The sequence below is a fragment of the Trichomycterus rosablanca genome, chromosome 9, assembly GCF_030014385.1.
Source record: "Trichomycterus rosablanca isolate fTriRos1 chromosome 9, fTriRos1.hap1, whole genome shotgun sequence".
Classification (NCBI taxonomy): Eukaryota; Metazoa; Chordata; class Actinopteri; order Siluriformes; family Trichomycteridae; genus Trichomycterus; species Trichomycterus rosablanca.
Genome location: NC_085996.1, coordinates 34102854 through 34127795, shown reverse-complemented (window position 1 = coordinate 34127795; position 24942 = coordinate 34102854). Strand labels below are relative to the sequence as shown.

Sequence of the window (24942 nt, the reverse complement as noted above, 5' to 3'; positions counted from 1 at the left end):
TTTTTAAAAATAGACTCGACTGAGCTTAAAGGTATCCTCAGTGCCTTTAGGATGGTATTGCATCCTTTAGATCTCTGCATCTTTAATATTAAATCCCTGATGTGTTGGTCTTTAGACCTAATGTTTATTCTATTGACAGTCTCTACAGTAGAGACTGTGGGTGTGTTTGAAAACCTAGTGTGCTGCCCTGCTGTCTTACTGTCTACATTGGCAGCTGCCTCGACTCATAAGGCAAGTTATTCCAATCCACTACTTAGACAGCGATAACATCGGGTTTCGCTCACTAAGCTAACACAGTTATCATCATGCCATTCAAACCAATGGGATGAGGTGGCACAACACGCTAGCATGTCAACTAACATCTCCCTTTGTGTACCGAAAACGGTTATAAGCAGTAGAAGATCGATAATAGGGCATTCGAAAAAGGTTTATTAGTCTCTTTGTTAGTCTCCATTTATTAGTCTCTTTATTGGTCTCCATTTATTAGTCTCTTTATTAGTCTCTTTATTAGTCTCTTTATTGGTCTCCACTTATTAGTCTCTTTATTAGTCTCTTTATTAGTCTCTTTACTAGTCTCCATTTGTCATAAGCTCTTAATGACTTTGACTGAACTGTCAGATATCACTGCAGGCTCATCCTGCTGCTGGGAATAAAGCCAGCCGAAAGAAAACCACTAACAAGTCACTTTATCATTTTCTTCTAGCTGAGTTAGACACATTTTTAAGCCTTTAATCATTTAATGGTACTACAATGAGAGCTTTGTTATGTGTGAAGAAATGTCTTAAGCTTAATTGGGTTTAGGCCAGGAATGTGACTGGTCCACAGCAGGGGGTGTGAATGGCAGTATCATATTTACCTGCTATCCATTAGCACAAGCAGGGGTTATGGAGGTGCAGAGGGCTTGTAGTGTCAATTGAATCAGCTGTCTCTACACCTTATTAAGTGTTGATGTGCTTCAGCTGTAAATGTCGGCTTTGTGGAACAGCTCACTGGCAACAATTACATGCAGCCTGATAATCCGTCAATAACCCGACCACTAGCTCAATCAAAATGTAATACACTGATCAGCCATAACATTAAAACCACCTCCTTGTTTCTACACTCACTGTTCATTTTATCAGCTCCACTTACCATATAGAAGCAATTACTGAATGTATAACTAGCGCTCTAAAGTGGTTTAGAATTTAAACCACTTTCATCTTTTAAAGTTCACCTGATTAAATTTTGATCCAGTTTGCTGCTGATATTCGCTGTTATTTTCAAAGTGATGAACTGTGTGATATGACATAAAAGTGAACCGGACAGTACGACCACCGCTTAACGTGAAAAATAAAGTGTAACATGGTTTGTTGTACTAAAACAATAAGTGATGAATCTGGGCAGTACAGAGCACTTATAACCAGTAATAACAGAGAGAAATTTTATGTTTCTGTGTCGTTCTTTTAGTACATTCAGCCACGTTACGATTTATTTAGGTAAAGCTTTTTGCGGATTTAGAACCCCGAGCTGCATAAACACCACACATGAAGTAAATCCAGCTAAACACAGATACATGTGGAGCTTTTAGAGTATATGTTCATGTCGTGGAACTTTAGTGATGTTTTATCACTTAAGCTAAGTGCTGAGCAAATCGGCTATTTGCGCCGAGGGTCGCGGTGACAGCGAAGCGCAAAACGCTTCTCACGTCAATGAACTAAAGAAAACAACAACTGCGACAAACACGTCTACGTCTTCTTATCACCAATAGCTGATCGATGCTTTCTGTAACAACATCACAAATCCCCACAGGTAATCTACATGCTCCGCCATCATGTTACTACTCTTCACTTTCTTTATGTAACGCCCACCGTTGATGACGCAGGCTTGGTTCCCAAAAACTGGTGGAAACGCGGGTCAGTTCTCTACAAAACACCAAGGTTCGAAGAAACCTGAACAGAACCGGTTCAAGAATCAGGGTTCTTTTGGTGGAAAAGCGCTCCCAGTGTCATCTATAAAGGAAGTGACTTCCCTGAACACAACACACCTAATCCACAATTAATAATTGTACCTGTAGAAGTATCAGCAGAGAGATATTAGTTGCATTTTCTAAAATTTAGATCTGTAAAGAACCCCCAGTCATGAGTTTTTGAGAGTTCCCGGGTTTCCTGTGTGTTTTACTTCCAGAGGAGGTGATAGTGAAAGGGATTACATGGCACAGACTAAACACTACCTTGTTCCTCCACTCAGGAATTTGTAAGAAGAGCAGAGAAGGTAACTGATGCTAGCATGTCAATGCCAACGTGACGATCCCAGATGACTGATTTATCTAGGTGTCCCTTGCCAAACGGATACTTTAGACTACTTTAGATACTTAAGACTAATGCTGCAGTGACTATTAGTTAAACGAGAAGTGATCTGTAGTTTAACTGATGTTCAGCTGAGAATAATAATTTATTTTTATTTACTAATTGCATTCTCTTACATCACAGAATGTTATAAAAATAAATGGTATTACACGGCTAGAACAGACATTTCGTATACTAATACAGTGGTACCTTGAAACCCCCATGTCAATTGGTTCTGGGAGCTCTAGTGTTCCTATGTTGTTCTTTTAATACATTAAGTAACATTTTTTTTTTAACGATAAGCGTTTTAGACTCTCTCGGAAAAACTAATTCTTACAGTTTTTCAGAACCCTGAAATAAAACACAAGTTTAAAAGTGAAACAGCTAAACACAGATACAGTTGTGGAGCTTTTAGAGTAAATTTGACAGTTATTCCACACAAATGCAGATTCATCTCATATGCGCCTTTTGATGACATCTTACAGCAGCGCTCAACAAAGCCGCTCAGGTGGTGCAGCGGTAAAAACACATGCTGGAACCAGAGCTGGGATCTCGATTACATCGCATCGAGTCTCAGCTCTGCCTGCCGGTTGGGCTGAGCAGCCACATGAACAACGATTGACCTGTTGTTTAGATAGGGGTGGGATATTAAAAAGCCGGATAGGGACTCTCTCATAACTAATGCAATTACGACCGCTGCTGGCTGATTGATGGCGCCTGCACAGAGATGGGAAAAGAGTGCTCTCAGGGTGTGTCTCTCCGTACACAGTGCTGAGCTGCACTGCACTCGTCAAAGTGTTGGTGACAAGATGCATACGGCATGCTGCCCACGTGTCGGAGGGGGCGTGGGTTAGCTTTGTTTAGAGCGGGGATCGGCATTGGTGAAGAGGAAGCATGACACGATTGGGCAATTGAACGCACTAAAAGCAAGAGAAAGTGGAGAAAATGCATTAACAAAATATAAAAAAAGCAGTGGTCACACACTAGTATGCCCACCCTTCTTCTCTTGATCATATCAGCTTGTTTGATCCCTTTCCCAGTCATAGTGCTCATGTTCAAAGTTCCAACTTTCATTTTCACTTTCCAACACCTCCTCCTCTCTCTGTGCCTCAGAACATTCCTTCCACCTGTCTTTCTCCTCCTTGGCTCAACAGTAGCACAGTTTCCATCTGTACCCTGCTGGTCAACATTGCTAGTGGTGGTCATTGTTAACCCAGGCCTTGACCGACCCTGTATGTAACTCTTGATTTCTGACACATCCCTTCTTGTTTATTCAGGCTTGGGACCGGCACTAAGAGTGCACTGACACATCTACCCCCCATGGCTAGGTTAATACAGCTAAACTATATCATGTTTACCATTGTATTATTGTTGTTTGTAAATGTTGTGTGTTTAAAATGTTTTCTTTCAGACCATCATCACCATTGAGATCAGGTATCAACCAATGAATGGAAGTACACGGATGTGGTGTGATGGAGAATTCCTTGATGTTCTCGATGATCACGACAGATTGTTTGAAACAGAGAGTTTGCTCTCAGCACACAGCCAGAGCTCAGGAACTTCTCCTGGAAGATCAAGCTACAGCATTCCTACACTGAAAAAGTGAGTGTGCAAGCTAGTATTCCAGTTTTATTCTTGTCAGCATTATCAGACCTGGTCTTCAATGTACAATGTTAACACCGATGATGATGATGACTGTGATATCAATACTGGTGATCACAGGTACCACACAATATGTAATGCCTTGGTGCCCAGGTGGTGTAGCGGCACTAGTGCACCAGTTCGAATCTCAGCTCTGCTACCTGTCAGCTAGGTGCCCCTTACCAGCCCTACCAGGCACAATTGGCAGTGCCTGCAGCGGAAAAAAATTGGCCTTTAGTCTGCTGGGTGGTTAAAGACCAGACTGAAAACGTGGGTGGGGTCTTTAACGCTGATTAGTAGCCTGAGGTGCCTGGACAGAAGTGTCGGAACGCAGAAATCCACACTTGACTCTTCGTGTGCAAGACTGGCCCCACGTGTGAATCCATCAAAGTATGGGTCTATAAGAAGGGGTTGTTGGATTCTGCATGCTTTGGAGGGAGCATGTGTCAGGCAAATATACCCTCCTCAGATGCGACCGGGGTCCCCAGCAGCAGAAGACTAATTGGCTATGTTCAATTGAGAGAAAAAGGGAGAAAATGCATAAATAAAATAGTAATGTATATATAATATGTAGATTTTGCTGGATTATAGATCCTAGATGAGTAATATTCAGAATTTATTGGTAGGGGGATGTTCTTGCTGAATAGAGTGTGGGATGCAGTATTGATTTCCACTAAGCCTGCTGGCCTCTGCAGAGCTGCTGATTTATCATAACTTCCACAAGGAACAGCATTGTTTTAACCTCTTATCAGTCTGTTACCCCCTACTCTACTAAAAACTGTGTGTATGTGTGTGTGTGTGTGTGAGAGAGAGAGAGAGAGAGAGAGAGAGAGAGAGATCCTGAATTATATAAATATATTTTATAGATATTGTTTGAATGAAAACTGGTAATTTGCTTCCTTTTACTCATTCCTAAACCTGTCTGTTGGTGGACAGCAGCATGTTGGCGGTTAATTGACTTGGTCCTTATTGATTCTGTCCATTCAGTCAGACATAAATTTGAAAATCCCTGATGAACTATAAAATACTGGACAGACATTGCGTGAGACGTCTCTTTCACACCTTTGCTTTCAGCTTTCTGGTGTTGTTGTGGTATAATAGCACTGAGACTTATCAAATATGATCCGCTTTATCAGATTCTATTTTTTCTATCACCTATTTTTGCACTTTAAAGTGAGCTACGTCTGGGTGCAGAAAATTATGACCAGAGAGAAAAACCTGTAACCTCTGGGACAGGGACCCACGGGCCATTTATAGCACATTACTATTTTTGAAATGCTTTTAAGCATATTTAAATAAACTGCTTTGACTGTTTGAACTGGGTGTCGCTATCGCATTAAACAAATCTAAAATAATGCTCACCGTTTTCTTTCCCCCAACTCAAAACATTAACGTTACACCTACATTAATGTTCCCAAGTTTTTGGATAAACATGATGGCTCCAAAGAAACAAACTATACAGCAAATGCAGAAGATTTTAGACGTGCTGGGTTTAGAGGGAAGTGTGTACGTTTAATTTAAACAAGTATAATATTTTTTCTATTTGGATTATAAACTGGTGAATGGAATCTTACACAACACTGTCAAAGACAGATAATTAGTCACTTAAATAAAAAGGTGTAATTATTAGGGCTGTCACACGATTAACATTTTTGATCGAGATTAATCACGATTAAAGAACCAGATTAATATCGACTGCAAAAATAACTTAGAGAAATTTGAACAGTTATGCACATTTTTATGGCAAGAACATGTTTATCAGTAAAAAAATGTCTAAAAATCTAAATTACCTTTAGAAAGCCAGCTAATGCCTATATACTGTAGAGTTGTTAACAGCTACCCATCTTTCAGCCAGTTATTTACAAGTTCACATTATCTGGCAAAAGTGAGGATCTTTTCCTGTTCGTAACCCTGCCACTAAAAACAGGTGCTCAGGGTACTACAATCAACCATTTCTAGATGCAACACGTATAACGTCATGTAGACCCACATCGTTACTATGTTAAAGCGTCTACAGTCCATTGCGATCCATTTAACACCAGTGTTTGTAATATTCCCACGACGTGTACAGTTCATGGACTTTCTATCCAAATGCCTCTGAAATAAAGTTAGACTGAGTCTGAACTCATTTTGCCTGTAACGTGTATCCGTGCGCGCAGATGCCTGAAGAGACAAATGCGTGCTTTGACCAAAGATGATATTGAAGCAACAATTAATAACTGTAATTTTGTCTAGTGATGATTTCTCACGCTTAATTTAAAACCAATATTATTATTTGAAACACCTTACATTTCACAATATGTAGCAGCAGCAAGACCCGTGCTATTGTTATACAGTATAAACACAATGTTGCATGTTTAAAGTGGCGCAAATAAATTGTTTTAATTTTTATGCATTTATCATGTTAATTAACGCAATTAACGACAGCCCTAGTAATTATTAGTAATCAGGTAGGTCTATTCAATTTTTATTTGTTTTATTGCAAAATACTGTGTGACCCGTGTTTGCATACTCCATCTGGCCCCCAACAAGAAAAGTCTGGACACCCCTGATCCAGAAAGTAACTTGCAGGGCCACCCATGTGTTTAGGTATCACAGGACTGAACATGAATAACTTTTTCCACATATCTAATTTCCATTTACCTTCCCAAAAAAAGTCACCTGCTCTAAATAAAGCCCTTTGTTCAGAGCGTTCACGCCTGATCAAGTTAATTATGTATTTTCTATTAATATGCATGAACGTCTGTTTTAGTCCTACATTAGCATTTGAAGGCTTCATTTTGTGAATATTGTTCCGTCTGTGCTGTGATTGATCCGGCATTATCATTTTCTCTTTCATTCCTACAGGATAATACGTTTTATAGTCCAGGTTTCCCCACATTAAAGTTCTCTTTGACGTATATTCTTTTTTGTGTTCTATTTTCTGCTCCCAGTAAGTTGGGGAGGTGTTTTTAATTATCCCAGTTCTCTTTGCTCAGCTCATTATTTACTCATGCTTATGTTGTATCATGCCTTACCCTCTGTGCTCTTGTTACAAGCTAAAGGTTAAGCATTTTAGATGATTATCAGGTAATCATAGTCCTCATGTAACAGATGACTTATGACACAGCATGTAACACATCACCTGTCAATAAATACACCACAGCCCAAAATCAGGGCATTATCAGGCTTTTTTGTGGCCTAGGTGGGTTGCTTAGGTGACTGTGGTGGGTTTATTGTCAATGCACAGTTGAAGCAGTTAATCAGCACAAGACAGACATCAAACAGACCTAACGATATTACATTTAATCCAGCTAATACATGCACTTGAGTAATTTAATAATAGAAACCCCTCAGGTCTACATGATTCAGTCATGTGAGATTATTATGTAGATTTAGACGTAATCACACTCAAAGTAGCTGGTTAAATTGTAATTTTTAAACCTTTATTGTTGATAATACCTCATAATACCACATAATATCATTATCTTACGCTTGGGCTGAGGCAACATTTTAAATCACTAAGTATTATGTCTTCATAGTAGTGACAACACTAGTAATTGTAATAATTGTACGCACTGTGTTGTGCTCTGTGTATTATTTAGAATGTAGCTGCACATTGCCTGAGGTTAAGCCTGATTGTAGACAGTTTACAGCTCGTTATGTGTAGGAAGCTTTAGCTGTAAGAAGACAGCTACTCACTCACCTTCATTCAATTTAAATTTTAAAGATTGATTTGGAAATATTAGGAACATTTGAATAGTATAGACAGTCCAAATACAAGGACCGTGTCACTGTGTAGTAACTACTGTACTTTACTTCTCCGTGCCACTGTGCATATTACTACTATTATTACTACTGCTACTGCTACAACTAAGACTAATGATAATAATAATAAAAGCCTTGTGATGTACTGGCAACCTGTCCAGGGTGTTTCCTACCTTTCGCCCAGTGAATCGGACCCAGATGCAAATTCTTTCAACATGCAGAAACCTTTGTTTTCAACCTATTTTTTAAATAGGCTTGGATTGCAAGCTCTAAATTCCTCCTAGGTGTGAGAAAAGAAATGTTTGGGTTGACAGATTGACGTCCTGTCCAGGGTAAATTGCACCAAGTGATTCCTTGTGACACCAGACTCACCACGACCCAAACCTGGATAAAGCAGCTTTATATTACATTTATATTTATAACATTTAGCAGATGCTTTTATCCAAAGCGACTTACAGTTATGACCATTATCATTATGGCAATTTAGGGTTAAGGGCCTCACTCATGGGCCTAACAGTACTTGGTAGTATTTGGGATTGAACTGGCAACCTTCTGATCACTAGTCAAGTATCTTAACCACTGCCCATGCTTTTAGTGATAGGAAATGAATAAAAATTTTATATATACTAGGGATGTAACGATGCACCACAAGACAGTTAAAAATCGGTGCACATGTGCCACGACGATTCGAATCGGTTATTCATTTAAGATGAATCGATATTCACTTCAAACAGCATTCACCTCGCCTGGTTGACGGCTCTTCACAAAGTTGCCAGGTAGGGGATTTTACAGCCAAATGTATTTATGTGAGGATACTTTATTTATTTGTATTATTCATTTATTTATATAATGTTGGATTTGTTTTAAAATTTCATTTCAGTTTTTTTACACAATAAGCATTATTTGGCATAGTTTGTACCTACCTCAGAAATAAAAGGGCAATAATGTAGATAAATAAAAGATAAGCACAAATACAGTATTTTTTTTTTTTTTTTTTTAAGAGAAATAATAAAAGGAAACTTTGTCATAATTTGTCTTCAATTTCATTGTGTTAAAAAAATCGGGAAAAAATCATATCGTGAACCCAGTATCGTGAATCATATCGCATCATGGGTAGAGTGTATCGTTACATCCCTAATATGTAAATTTTTCCTTACAGAATCACCACAGTGTGGATTTGAAATGGTGCCGTGCTCTGATTCTTAATACCTTGTGTACAGGAGTATTTCTCAAGCTGCAGTCTACATGTGTGTATTTATTCCAGCTGAACATTGTTATGTTGGGCTTACATAATGTTCAGGAACTGCTGCTCGAGTTGCCCTGGTTACACTCAGATGAGTGTCTTACGTTGGCCCTAGGAAATCTTTTCAGTTCCTGAGTTTATGACAGTTTGGACAGTGCATATGTGAGTGTGTGGATATGTGTGAGTGTGTGTTATAAGGGGTGTATAAGAAGGGTGGTTATAGGAACCACAAAAACCTTACATACACCCAGGGGTAATATAGTCTCCAGTACCCATGCTGCTGTTCAATACCTACTCACCCACTGTGTTACTATGATGGTTAATGTATGATTATAATAATTATCACCCAAGGAGGGTGAGTTCCTGGTGAGTCTGGATTCTCTCAAGGTTTCGTCCTTCTAACATTTAGAGAGTTTTTCCTTGCCACTGTCACCATTCGTTTGCTCATTTGGGGGTTTGAACCGAACCTGAAGTCTGTAGTTGCTTTGAGACAATATCCACTGTAAGACACCCTATATAATAAGATATCCTTTATTTGTCATATATCAGATACAGGTGTACAGTACAATGAAGTTCTTTCTTTGCATATCCCAGCTTGTTTGGAAGCTGGGGTCAGAGCCAGAGATGGGAACACACACAGCGACTTCAGACTCGACTCAGACTCGTTTCAAATGACTCGGACCCGACTCGTGACTCGCAAAAAATGACTTGTAGACAACAAAAGTCAGCAGCATGTGTTAACATTAGTTACGTGTGATAATTATATATATATATGATCCGACATCATTTTGATTGTGTCATTTTCTGCTCTTTGATAACGCTCCAGCTGTTTTAACCCGCAACGCACGCAGTGGGTAAATGTTCCAGCCAGCTTTTGGTATAGTGATGAAGCGTCGCTCCCTACTCCCTCTTTTGGATTAGATTCTCACTTAAAGTGGTGGAATACCCTACGTAGTGCACTTCACTGGAACAGCTGGTGTGAATGAAACGCTCCTAGAGAATTGCCGCTAATGGTTGGAAGAACCGCTTTCTAAAACCAATCAGACCTTCTGATTTTAATTTTTAGTAAGAAGTGCTGTTATTTGTATTTATTTAGTTTGCAGCATCACACAGATGATTGTCAGTGAAACACTTGAAACTTGAAACAAACTAACGGATTATATTCCTAATGGGACAACACACGGTTATAAATTTAATAGCATCTGGAAAAACATAAGGTAAGGAGTATTTTGGATTTTTTGCTGTGTTTGGGATTTTGGCCGCTGTGCCGTAATTTGCAATGAAAACAAAACATCAGTTTAAGCTTTTAACTGGTACCTTGGAAAGTAAAGGCACCAAGTAAAATGGCAAAATACAGTTGCTAATCTGTTGTTGTTTTTTATCTGAATTGACAGATTATTTGTTTATTTCTATGCTACATTTCCAATATATGTTTTGTGTATATTATATTGACTCGTGACTTGACTCGGACTCTAGCCTAAAGACTCGTGACTTGACTTGGACTCTAGCCTAAAGACTCATGACTTGACCCAAAGCTCTACCCACTAGGCTACCACTGTCCCTAAACTTAATTTGTTTTAACTGAAAATTAAGCAGTGTTGGGCGGATTTTATGTGGGACAATTTTTAAACTAAAACAAAATAGTTATAATTGTTTTAGAATACCAACATTTAGGAACAGGCGCTCTATGGCTTCACTGGATACCACCTCTGTGATTTGGTTTCAAATCTCAATGGTGTTTTCAGCCAGCCAGGAGTCTACATGGGAATAATTGGCTATGTCTTGGGGTTGTTCAAAACCCTGCGATGGATTGTCAGCCTGTCCGGGATATCCAGCCTTAGGCTCATTGTTTCCTGGTAAATCAGACCAAACCTGAGTCTGACCTGAATAAAGCAGTTGATAAAAAAGAAAATGAGAAGCAATAAATCTTGTATTTAATCTTGCTTATCCTTGTATTTAAGACTAATACTGGCTGTATTAAATGCAGTTTTATCTAACTGAAACATTTATTAAACAGCCATTTCTGTGCTCCATGTGAAGATTAAAGCTCTCTTAGTTTTGTTGTGGGAACTACATAATATTATCTTGAGATTTTGGACTCAAATCACACAGCACATTCTCCTCCCAGCAGAAGAATTGTGGTAATTGTGTTTTGAGGACAGTATTATGTAGTTGTGTTTATGCTTTGTGTACTGAAAATTTGTTTAACCTCTTATTCCCTTTTGAGTGCAACAATATATTTTACATGGAAGTGTGAGTGTGTAAGTTGTGTATGAGATTGGGGTTGTCTGTTATATATATAAATATATATAAATATATGGGTGTTCATGCATGTGAAGTTGTGGAAGGCTCAGGGGATGGCTGGGTTTCTCAGCTGTAATAGCTTGGCTTTTTTAATGGCTCTCTTTTCTCTGCTTTTTCCAGCTCACTCACTCTTTCTCTTTTTTCTTGTCTCTTTCTTTTCACAACTCTTCTCCCTTTTTTGTCTTTCTCCTTGTCCTTACTAGCCTTCCTATCTGTATTTTTATACTGTGTACTAGAGCTGGGCGGTATGACGGTACATTCGGTATACCGGCTTTGATTCCTCATACAGTATGGATTTTTCATATACTGCCTTACCGTAGCATAGTTAATACAACAGCTGTAGGCTTCAATAGTCAGCAAATCATATAACATTGTTCACCACTAAAAGCGCTATGGAGCGCTGTGCAGATTAGATACAGCTCACTTGTGCGCTGCTGTGTCTGATCCACTCATACCAGCACAACACACACCAACACACCAACACCATGTCAGTGTCACTGCAGTGCTGAAAATGATCTAACACCCAAATAATACCTGCTCTGTGGTGGTCCTGTGGGGGTCCTGACCATTGAAGAACAGGGTGAAAACAGGCTAAAAAAGTATGTAGAGAAACAGATGGACTACAGTCAGTAATTGTAGAACTACAAAGTGCTTCTATATGGTAAGTGGAGCTGATAAAACGGACAGTGAGTGTAGAAATAAGGAGGTGGTTTCAATGTTATGGCTGATCGGTGTATTGTGTCATTTTTTAGGGCCAAGCAAAGCTTATACTATTAAAACCTTCACTATAGGTAAAATGAAAATGTTTTATTTTATTTGTACTTATGACAGTAAAACCAGCCACAGACATATAAAAGTCATACAAAAAATAAAACATACCTAGATATACTGTGAAACTTAAAAAATACAGTGATACAAATTTTGGGTTATACCTCCCAGCCCTACTGTGTACAAAACATTTAATCCTCTACCATGTTTAAATTGCTCCCATTCTCACTTAAGTGTGACAAGCTTTGTTTTGCCTCTACAATATTAATTAGAGTAAGATCATCCTGCAGGCTGTAAACAATCTGGGTTGGTAATGACTTCTTGAAAGGCAGAACATGTGCTCTGAACAGAAAAGGCAGATCTCCTATCCTATCTTATGTGTTTGTTTTGTTCTTTTATAATAATGCTAAAACTGAAGTGCTGATTGTCTAAAAATAGGTTTTGGTCTCTGGTCACCTGGTCTAATCAAACCCCGCTCTGTACCACGCAACCTCCGAGCCACTAGTCTCGCTCGACTTGATCCTCTACCCAGGACTAAAGGAAGACAAGCATCAAGGCTCTTCTCTGTACTGGCACCCAAGTGGTGGAATGAACTTCCTCTGTCTGTCCGAACATCTGAGTCTCTTGCTGTCTTTAAAAAACTATTAAAAACCCACCTTTTTACTAAGCACTTAAGCTGACTTGTACTTATTTACTAACGTTTTTTTTCCATTTCCAAAAAACAAACAAAAAAAACACTTTGGTTCTAACAGGTTTCAGCAGATTTGTGTTCTTGTTTACTAAAACTTGAGAAATGAAATGTTTACTATGGAAGCACTTCTGTAAGTCGCTCTGGATAAAAGCGTCTGCTAAATGCAGAAAATGTAAATGTAAAATGGTCACTGTGTCGGTTTGGTCATTGTGAATATTGTTAATATGTAAATAGATGTAAAATGATGTAAAATGCATTAACAATGTAACAATAATTGTTAAATAACTTAAAAATAGGCAGATGTAATTTTGTAAAAATAGAGTTCAAATAACTGTTTCAATCTGTGTTTAATCTCATCCAACATTTATCATTTATCATAAAAACTATTGATTTAATAATGTTAATAATGACAAAGCCGCTGTACCAGTACAACCAGGATTTGCATTTTAATTTCTGTGATCTATTATTCCCTCCGTATTTAAAAACCCACCTGCTGCCTTTGATATCACCCACAATGCAATGGCAACATCAGGATTAGTCATGCAATTATCTTCCTTTATGTGTCACACATGATTGCTATACAAGATGCATTTTAAATCAAGTGCACATAATCCTGAATACAACCTATAAATATTATGCAATTATACCACTGGTGGTGTTGTTATGAATATGTTTTAGCAAGCTAGTATGTGATTTGTTTTACAGCTTGATTTAGGCTAATCATTGTTGCTACAATTAGTTTCACCTAGTGTTAGAAATAAAACTGTTTGATTTAAAACTAATTTGTTCCCATCATACCAATATATGCAATATGCCACTTTTCCAGTCCGTACATTAAACATACATTGATGTGAATAAACAAATGCATCTCTAGTAATAAGGTTGGTGTTTAAACAGCATAGGATCAGCTTATGCATTTCAAGCCCTGCGTGTTCAGTTCCATCAGTATTTATAACAATGCCCATCCTTGTTGAAAGGATACTGTAGTAAAACTGTGGAAATAATATTTTTATATTCTGTAATATGTGTATATGTACAGTGTATCACAAAAGTGAGTACACCCCTCAAATTTTTGCAAATATTTCATTATATCTTTTCATGGGACAACACTATAGACATGAAACTTGGATATAACTTAGAGTAGTCAGTGTACAGCTTGTATAGCAGTGTAGATTTACTGTCTTCTGAAAATAACTCAACACACAGCCATTAATGTCTAAATAGCTGGCAACATAAGTGAGTACACCCCACAGTGAACATGTCCAAATTGTGCCCAAATGTGTCGTAGTCCCTCCCTGGTGTCATGTGTCAAGGTCCCAGGTGTAAATGGGGAGCAGGGCTGTTAAATTTGGTGTTTTGGGTACAATTCTCTCATACTGGCCACTGGATATTCAACATGGCACCTCATGGCAAAGAACTCTCTGAGGATGTGAGAAATAGAATTGTTGCTCTCCACAAAGATGGCCTGGGCTATAAGAAGATTGCTAACACCCTGAAACTGAGCTACAGCATGGTGGCCAAGGTCATACAGCAATTTTCCAGGACAGGTTCCACTCGGAACAGGCTTCGCCAGGGTCGACCAAAGAAGTCGAGTCCACGTGTTCGGCGTCATATCCAGAGGTTGGCTTTAAAAAATAGACACATGAGTGCTGCCAGCATTGCTGCAGAGGTTGAAGACGTGGGAGGTCAGCCTGTCAGTGCTCAGACCATACGCCGCACACTGCATCAACTCAGTCTGCATGGTCGTCATCCCAGAAGGAAGCTGACGCACAAGAAAGCCAGCAAACAGTTTGCTGAAAACAAGCAGTCCAAGAACATGGATTACTGGAATGCCCTGTGGTCTGACGAGACCAAGATAAACTTGTTTGGCTCAGATGGTGTCCAGCATGTGTGGCGGCGCCCTGGTGAGAAGTACCAAGACAACTGTATCTTGCCTACAGTCAAGCATGGTGGTGGTAGCATCATGGTCTTGGGCTGCATGAGTGTTGCTGGCACTGGGGAGCTGCAGTTCATTGAGGGAAACATGAATTTCAACATGTACTGTGACATTCTGAAACAGAGCATGATCCCATCCCTTCGAAAACTGGGCCTCATGGCAGTTTTCCAACAAGATAACGACCCCAAACACAACCTCCAAGATGACAACTGCCTTGCTGAGGAAGCTGAAGGTAAAGGTGATGGACTAAACCCAATTGAGCACCTGTGGCGCATCCTCAAGTGGAAGGTGGAGGAGTTCAAGGTGTCTAACATCCACCAGCTCCGTGATGTCATCATGGAGGAGTGGAAGAGGATTCCAGTAGCAACCTGTGCAGCTCTGGTGAATTCCATGCCCAGGAGGGTTAAGGCAGTGCTGGATAATAATGGTGGTCACACAAAATATTGACACTTTGGGCACAATTTGGACATGTTCACTGTGGGGTGTACTCACTTATGTTGCCAGCCATTTAGACATTAATGGCTGTGTGTTGAGTTATTTTCAGAAGACAGTAAATCTACACTGCTATACAAGTTGTACACTGACTACTCTAAGTTATATCCAAGTTTCATGTCTATAGTGTTGTCCCATGAAAAGATATAATGAAATATTTGCAGAAATGTGAGGGGTGTACTCACTTTTGTGATACACTGTATCTGTGTATAGAAATAAAACTTGGATATAACTTAGAGTAGTCAGTGTACAACTTGTATAGCAGTGTAGATTTACTGTCTTCTGAAAATAACTCAACACACAGCCATTAATGTCTAAATGGCTGGCAACATACAGTAAGTGAGTACACCCCACAGTGAACATGTCCAAATTGTGCCCAAAGTGTCAATATTTTGTGTGACCACCATTATTATCCAGCACTGCCTTAACCCTCCTGGGCATGGAATTCACCAGAGCTGCACAGGTTGCTACTGGAATCCTCTTCCACTCCTCCATGATGACATCACGGAGCTGGTGGATGTTAGACACCTTGAACTCCTCCACCTTCCACTTGAGGATGCGCCACAGGTGCTCAATTGGGTTTAGTCCATCACCTTTACCTTCAGCTTCCTCAGCAAGGCAGTTGTCATCTTGGAGGTTGTGTTTGGGGTCGTTTCACACATATGAATGTGAGTGAAATCCCATTCTTAATCCATAGGGTTTAATATGATGTCGGCCCTCCCGTTGCAGCTATAACAGCTTCAACTCTTCTGGGAAGGCTTTCCACAAGGTTTAGGAGTGTGTTTATGGGAATTTTTGACCATTCTTCCAAAAGCGCATTTGTGAGGTCAGACACTGATGTTGGACGAGAAGGCCTGGCTCGCAGTCTCCGCTCTAATTCATCCCAAAGGTGTTCTGTCGGGTTGAGGTCAGGACTCGAGGTGACTGACTTGAGGTGCAGGCCAGTCAAGTTCTTCCACACCAAACTCACTCATCCATGTCTTTATGGACCTTGCTTTGTGCACTGGTGTGCAGTCATGTTGGAACAGGAAGGGGCCATCCCCAAACTGTTCCCACAAAGTTGGGAGCATGAAATTGTCCAAAATCTCTTGGTATGCTGAAGCATTAAGAGTTCCTTTCACTGGAATTAAGGTTCTGAGCCCAACTCCTGAGAAACAACCCCACACCATAATCCCCCCTCCACCAAACTTTACACTTGGCACAATGCAGTCAGACAAATACCGTTCTCCTGGCAACCGCTAAACCCAGACTCGTCTATTGGATTGCCAGATGGAGAAGCGTGATTCGTCACTCCAGAAAACACATCTCCACTGCTCTAGAGTCCAGTGGCTGCGTGCGTTACACCACTGCATCTGACGTTTTGCATTGCGCTTGGTGCTGTAAGGCTTGGATGCAGCTGCTTGGCCATGGAAACCCATTCCATGAAGCTCTCTACACACTGTTCTTGAGCTAATCTGAAGGCCACATGAAGTTTGGAGGTCTGTAGCAACTGACTCTACAGAAAGTTGGCGACCTCTGCGCACTATGCGCCTCAGCATCCGCTGACCGCGCTCTGTCATTTCACGTGGCTACCACTTTGTGGCTGAGTTGCTATCGTTTCCAATCGCTTCCACTTTGTTATAATACCACTGACAGTCGACTGTGGAATATTTAGTAGCGAGGAAATTTCACGACTGGACTTGTTGCACAGGTGGCATCCTGTCACGATACCACGCTGGAATTCACTGAGCTCCTGAGAGCGACCCATTCTTTCTCTAATGTTTGTAGAAGCAGTCTGCATGCCTAGGTGCTTGGTTTTATACACCTGTGGCCATGGAAGTGATTGAAACACCTGAATTTAATGATTTGGATGAGTGAGTGAATACTTTTGGCAATATAGTGTATATGGCTATGTTGGCCCAACTCATTGTACAATATTTGTCACATGTCACTTTTACTATTTAATAATTTATTTACTATTCAATCTAACTTTATACTGAAACTATACCTCATGCAAAGTCATTACAGTTACCAGTTATCCATTTTATGTAAAGTACAAGAACTACTCAGTTCTAGTTTTTCTGTTTGCTTTTGTTTTGTTTTGTACTGTTAATTATTTGTTGCATAATGCTACTGGGGCTTTAATTTCCTTCTGGATCAATAACCTACCTACCTACCTACTTATCTATATATCTATCTAATCTAATCTATATCCTCATCATTATGCTTGTCTTCACCCCCTGTACCCTCTGGCTCTAGAGTCTGGATAATATGATTGTAATTTACTTTGTGATATACATACAGTGCTATTTTTAGATCAACAAATCACATTTTTTAGCAGTTACCAGTCCTGCTGCAGTGACCCTCATGCTTATAGTGTTTCAGGAGCACTTTAATGTTCCTCAGGTGAAGGGTTACAGTGACATGATAAGTGCTCTTCTCAAGTGCACTTCCTTTGTACGGTTGTCTCTTCTTTCTGCTTTGCACTTTTTGTCAAAATTGACACTGATATTAGGCAGTTGTAGCCTAGTGGTTAAGGCAGGGGTTTTCAACCTTTTTAGGCATGCGCCCCCCTTCGTGTGCCGAGCACGACTTGCGCCCCCCCTCACACCACGCCCCCTCCCCTTGGTGGAACAGCACTCGGTCGCGTGTACCAAGCGCTGCTTCCACCACGCCCCCCTCCCCTGGATAAGGCACGGCTCGAGCACGGATGCCAAGCACAGCTTTCGCCACACTCCCCTCCCCTTAGTGGACCACGGCTCAATCGCGGATGCCTGCCGCGTCCTCCGCCAGTCTCGTGTGCCACCGGTTCATAATAATAATCTCGTAGTGCCACACACCCCCCGGACAGCCGCTCGCGCCCCCTCGGGCAAGTACTCTAGGTTGAAGACCCCTGGGTTAAGGTACAGGACTAGTAAATCAAAGGTTGCTGGTTCAAGCCCTACCACTGCCTGGTGGGCCCTTGAGCAATTTCAAGCCTCACCACTGCCACTGTTGGGTCCTTGAGCAAGGCCCTTAACCCTCAATTGCTTAGACAATATACTGTCACAGTACTGTAAGTTGCTTTGGATAAAAGCATCTGCTAAATGCTGAAAATGTAAAATGTAAATGTAGATGTTAGGGATGTAACGATACACCACAATACAGTTAATAACCGATTAAAAAATCCCACGATTTAAATAGATTTGACATGTAAAATGAATCGATATTCACTTTAAACAGCAGAGGGCACTGGCGAACCCAGTATCGGGAATTGCATCGCATCATGGGTAGAGTGTATCGTTACATCCCTAGTAGATGTAAATATTAGGTGTCAAACGCAATAACTTGATGGATACAAATTAGGGCTGGCTCCGATATTGGCCCAAATCACTGGATCGGACATCGGAAGGAAAAAAATGTGTAATCTGATCCAATACTGTTGCTTAATGTAAATAACACTTAATGTAAATAACACTTAATGTAAATAACACTTAATGTATTTACTTAAAGCAAATAACACACGAAGATACGTTCCAACAGAGTGCCGTTTATTGCCAGCTCACTCAGCAACTGCCATAACAAGGTGCATCTTAATGACATCATTAACATGTGGCACTGATCTACAACTCATCTGCAACAGCCATTCAAAAATTAAAACACACTGATCTACTTAAACTATTAGCATTTAAAAAAATCATCTACTACTGCCACATCTAAAAACACTGTTTAAACACAATAAAAATCACTTAATAAATGATAAATCGCTGATAAATAAATTTGGCTGGAAAATTCTGAACCTTGCAACCCTGTAGTGACGTAAACCAGGCAAGGTGAATAGCGCCAGTGACCTCTGCTGTTTAAAGTGAATATCGATTCATTATACTGTACATGTAAACCGATTTAAATTGTTACACGTGAATTGATTTTTAACTGTCCTGTGGTGCATTGTTACATCCCTATACACAACACATTCACAAAAAATACTTTGTACCAGTTATTCCAGCAGGAGCCCACACAAAAGCAGTAATACAACTGCTTACAAGTCATCCATCACTTGCAGGAATTAGTGACCCTTATGGCTTAGTCATCAAAATCTCTTCTCAAAACATTTTTTATTCATTTTAACCAGTCCACTTACACAGAGACTGACACGTATCTTCAGCCAACACACAGCAAATATAATCAGATCAGAAAAAACAAACATTGTGTTTCTGTTCTTGGAGCGTGGTTCTACAGTCTTGGCTGATCCATGCTTCCTTTCAGGCCATATACGCTGTTTATTCAACCGTGCTGACCAGTGATGCTTAGCTCATTCACCCAAAGCTCTTGAGTAGAGAGTTAAATAATGCATGGTCTAGTTAGAATGCTCTTGTACTGCTTACCCCAGTTCTTCTTTCTCACTAATCAATCATCTTATTATATCTGTTTCTTCATGTTTTTCTACATATTTATTCATATTTTTTGGGTTTTGACCATACTCACAGCTATATATCACAGATCATATCACTACATATGTGTTTACATTATGGATGTATTGTAAAATAACGACACATTTTAAGCTTTAATTAAGTTCTTTTTTTTCTATTATATTTTTTGCTTTTTCTCCCATTTTCCCCCAACTTAGTGTAGTCAATTTGTCTTCCGCTGCTGGGGGATCCCTGATTGCAGTCGAGGTGGGTATATTGCTGCTCACGCCTCCTCCGACTCGCACACAGCCCTTAACGGAACCCTTTTCCACCCATGCTTTCTGCACAGACGCCTCTCTATCTGCCAATCAGGGTTCTTACACAGCGTTTGAAGACCCCACTCACAGTCTGGTCATCCCACCCTGGTCATCCCACCCAGCCGACCGGTGGCAACACCAAGTTTCGAACCGAGGAATTCAGAATCTCGACGCTGGTGTTCTAGTGGAATATCCCGCTGCGCCACCTGGGCACCTAATATGACACAGTTTAAACTTTATTTAAGTTCTTTTTAAGTTTATTTAGTTCTTGCAGATCCCTTTGATCCTCGAACAAGTTACTGCTTAAAGAGGTTGATTAAAACTTGAGGTAAATCGTGCAGTCTTAGAAGTAGCTGCGTGGAATGAGCTACCGATCAATGTGAGAGCTGCTTCTACCATCACGGAATTTATGGCTGGTAATTTATGACTGGTAATTTATATCTGGTAATTTATATCTGGTAATAAAGATTTTCTCTCTTCCTTGGTCTACGAGTGTGGCTGAACTAAGAATCTTCATGACTAGTTGATGTTCATTGATTCTATTTTATTATAATGCCTCATAATGCTTGTGCTGTATTTCATACATTTTCATTTGGGTGTCTTTTATATACTATGTGTTTAAACTTTGGTCAGCCTTGGCTCTTTTTAAATGTGCTTTAGAAATAAACTTGACTTTTTTGCCACTTTCAACCACAGCTAACTTTCATAAATTCCAGTACCTTTGTGTTTGGGTTAAGATCTGGATTTTGGTTGTGTGTGTGTGTGTGTGTGTGTGTGTGTGTGTGTGTTAGTGTATGTATTTGTTAGTTCCAACTGATGCCATCTCAAGTTGCTTATTGGTGACCCCCCTTTTCCTCCCGCCGGTGGCTGTTCTTGAGTTAGACAGGTGAAATGAACTCATTGGCTGCCAGCTGCTCAGAGCTTCTTTGCTCACTGCGTATTTTGTGTTGATCACTTTGGAGGCCCTTGAATGTAGAGAGCATCCAGTGTGTATGGTATGTACCCTTGTTCTATATTGAGTAGATTAACATGTCAGGGCATTGTTTTGTAGGTAAATCTGAAGTACTTTTGCTTTATTTGATGGTAAGGAATATTGTGGTAGATGTGCATTAGGATGAGCAGGATGATTACTAGATACAGCAAAAGCTTAACTCTTAAACCTTAATAATATACTTCTGAGATCTGAACTAGAGACTTGTGGGATCACTTTTTCATTTAGGTTGGTTAATTGTAACAGTTTGCTTACAATGCAGGACAACTTGGGTTTATTTATCCATATTAACAGAAGTGTGCAGATATAGAGTCAGTGCACAGTAGTATCAGGGCTGGTAGGTAGATTGATGTCATGAAGGCAACAATAGTTGGTTTGGGTAACACGTTACAGTGTTTTGTTGAAAGAAAAATCTGAAGGAAGCTTTCTATCACATATCTATAATTGTTTTATTACGTATTATTACTTATTTTAAAAAAAATTAAACATCAACATTTAAGTTAAAAAGTGTTTATAATTCTTTAGCTTCTTAGCAGAGGCAGACAGATTGATTTAAAATCTCCTGTTACTTCATGAAGTCCGTAACTCCATATACTGCCACAAGGTTACCCAAAGGCTGTACTTTTGTCTTTTATTTTACACTTTTGTCTTTTATATTACATTGATTTTATTAATGCACCCATTTTTAACTGATGCAGTAAAATTTAATCATGTGTTTTTAATATTATAATATGTATTAAAATGTAAATAAAACTCTAATACTGTTTAGGCCGATAATTAAATATACATTGTAATCATTATAGTGAAATTACGCACTTGCATGTAAAAACTGTGCAGAGCGCTGCAGGTACACTCTGTGTGTTTAGAAACATGAGAACAAGTTTGTCTAAAGTTTACAAAGTGAAAAAAGTAAAAGAACTGTAAAAAAACTGTATTTTTATTTAGAAATGCAAAATGCATGAAAATGGTTTTCTATTTGCTATCTGTAATAATACTATGAATCTGATAATTGTGGCAGCTTTGCTAATTGCTTAAGTGCTTTTTGTCTTGTCGGCATTTGCACATTTTTGTCATTTAGTGTGAGGACATAAATGTAATTTAGAGAGATTAAGATTTTAGTGGAAGTCTTAACTCTTATTTCAGCTCATGTTTAGTTGTGACTTGTGTTTGTTGCTATAACATTAGTTTTCTGCCCAGATGGTGAAACATGCAGTATGTTACCTTCTCTTAACAGTTGATTGGTTTATTGTCTTCAGTTGTTGGATAAAAGCCTCTTCTTAAATGTTTCTTCTTTAAATATTTCAGTTTTATTTTTAGGTGAACAATTCACGATAAATGATCTTACTCTATAATATTAAAATAATAATAATAATAATAATAGTAACAATTGCTTTATTTGTTGGATGTCAAATTAGTCATTTTTATATATTTAGGGATTTTTAAAATTTTACAAATAATAGGATGTTCTTCATTGTTCAGTTCAGTCTGTGATAAAGTCTGTTGTAAGTTCTGGACATTTTTGGTGCAAACACGCCAGGTGTCCATCCCATCTAGTAGGAGCAGCATTGTTGGCACTGCAGTCTCAACTTGCAGTCTTTAACCTCGAGAGGGTGAACAGGTTTCCATCAGAACCACCTGGGGTAAAACAACAGAAGATGTAGTTACAATGTGAAATTGTTAAGAGTAAAATGTCAGTTTTACAGAGAGTAGCTTTAGACTCCGGCACCCCTAATTATTACAGCATAACTGTTAGGGTGCCTGCGACGTCTGGTGAACATACCACCAGTTCCCAGCGTTGCAGGCGTTACAGAACAAAGAGCAGCATGGCCTCAAATAGGAGGCCAGCTGATTAGGGCAACGACCTGCAGCTGTCAGCTCCCTATTTAAGGGGGCGTCGCCAGTCTGCAGGCGTCGCACCTTTGTTCTGTGCTTGTCACACGGCTGCTCTGCACCAGCCATTCCTTTTATCAGGGCAAGAACGGTTACCCCAGGCGCTTCCTAGAGCGGTTGGGTGTGTAAGCTGTAAGGCTGAGGTAACTAGGGTTTTTGTTTCACTGATTAGGGAGAGCCGGTGCGATTAGGTGCAGCCCTCGCGCTGCGGTTGTTTTGACTTTGCCGCTTGTTCCCTGCTTGCCAAGCTAGCAGCGGGTTAGCTTTGGGCTAACAGCCACATTCCGCAGGCCATTAAAGGCGTGTGTTTTTCCCGGGCTATTCTCTGCCTGTTTGGTGCAGCGGTAACTCTCCGCTCCTCCACTCGAGAATCCCCGGTTCTAATCCACTCATTTGAACCTTGTGTCAAATTAAATATCGGTTTCTTCCCAGCCTCTAAATGCTGGTGACACAACCGATCTGCTGCTGTTAAATAGCACCCTTGTGTTAGTTTTGTCTCTGTAACGGATTATTTCCATATTTCCCCCTCTTTTCAACTGCCTCTTATTTAGTAGGCGAGCCTGTTGTCTTGGCTACACCGTAGCTTAGTGGGACTTACCATTGCACTGCGAGTGCGCGACCCGGGTTCGCGCCTCGCTTCAGCTCCTTTTCTATTTCTTTGTTTTGTGTTTCCTTTTCAGTTGCCAGCGACACCAGCGGCCTCGTTCGGGATTTCCCGAATTGTCTTCTGTTTGAGTTTTGTTTATGTTGTACTGTATTTATATTATTTATTGTTAATAAATATTATTTTTTGCTCCGCACCTTTGGGTCCTACGCCTCTCTCATTATAACAATAACCAAGTTTACTGTTTAGTTTGAAAAGTCTAATCAAAAGCCTGAGTAAATAAATATATTTTTAATCTAGACTTGAACATTGAGACTGTGTTCAAGTTCAACATTTACATTACATTTTTGTTATAACTTGGTAATAATAACAATAATAATTTAAACATCTGTTTGTTCTTAGTAGTTTAATATTTTTGCTCTAAATGAATAAGGTACAGAAAGAAAAAGGAGTTTGGACTGCTTTTATCTGTTCTTGGGCATTGATCCACATCACCAGACAATTGGACAACTGTTGCCATCTTGTTTAATTATTAAGAGGCTGTATTTGTCCAGCTAGTCTGTGACATCACTGGTCTTTTGTAGTGCTGCTGATATTTGATCAGTGTAATATCATTGTAACTGTATAAGGGCAATGCTTATTGTAACTCTTTTTTTTCTACTGTAATGCCTGACGTGTGAGTGTGATAAAACTTTCCACCATGAAAACAGCAACCATGAGCTAGAAATATTTACTGGGAATCATAATTATGCATATAACGGTTCTTTTATTGTGTGTTTAATTTGGCCCTTGTCAAACTCGCTCAAATCCTTACACTAGTCCATTTTTCCTGCTTCTCACACATAAACTTTGAGGATAAAATGTTCACTTGCTGCCTGATATATCCCCCCCACTAACAGGTGCCGTGATGAAGAGATAATCAGTGTTATTCACTTCACCTGTCAGTGGTCATAATGTTATGCCTTGTCGGTGTATATGTATTATGTAATTTATTGCATTACTGCCATTTGATTGGCTGATTATTGCATTAATAAGTCTTTTAAACAAATTTTAATAACATGGAGTAATAATTCATGTTACATATAATTCTTTCAGAGCAGGAAAAGGAGTGTTTTCAGCCATGAAGCTTGGAAAAGTACGCAGCTCCAAAGACAGCCACAAGAAAGGAGGTAAATATTATTATTATTATTATTATTTTTTAGCATGATTCTGAACAGTTTAAAATATTTTTTATATAACACCTGTTTGTAAGAAAATCAATTCTAAATGTAATTTTGTATTTTTTTCTTATTTTATATTATATTTTAATTACTCTTTATGGTTTTTGCAACATAATACACTTAATTCTAAGACCTTGAGAATATCAGTGAAATAAATTGGTTTTACATACATGAATAATTCCTTCCCAGAATTTGTTTCTTTAATACCATGGAAATCATTTAATCAATAAATAGGGGGTGGGGGGGTATGGGTGCTGGAACCTATCCCAGCTTTTCAATGGGCGCAAGGCACACGGTAACACCCTGGACAGGACGCCAGTCCAATGCAGGGCAGACACACACACACACATTCACCATGCAGACACGGGGAGAACATGCAAACTCCGCACAGAATGGACCCAGACCGC

At 39.5% G+C, this 24942-nt stretch overlaps 1 protein-coding gene across 2 annotated transcripts in view; it reads left to right on the top strand.

Annotated features, from left to right (window-relative positions):
- The window catches only part of otofa (otoferlin a), a 104344-nt gene that overhangs the window by 33010 nt on the left and 46392 nt on the right, over positions 1–24942 (top strand). For both annotated transcript variants that reach the window (XM_063001398.1, XM_063001397.1), the window contains exons 5-6: positions 3736–3926; positions 24411–24484. In XM_063001398.1, the coding sequence (XP_062857468.1) occupies positions 3736–3926; positions 24411–24484 (265 nt within the window). The remainder of the gene's footprint in view (positions 1–3735; positions 3927–24410; positions 24485–24942) is intronic.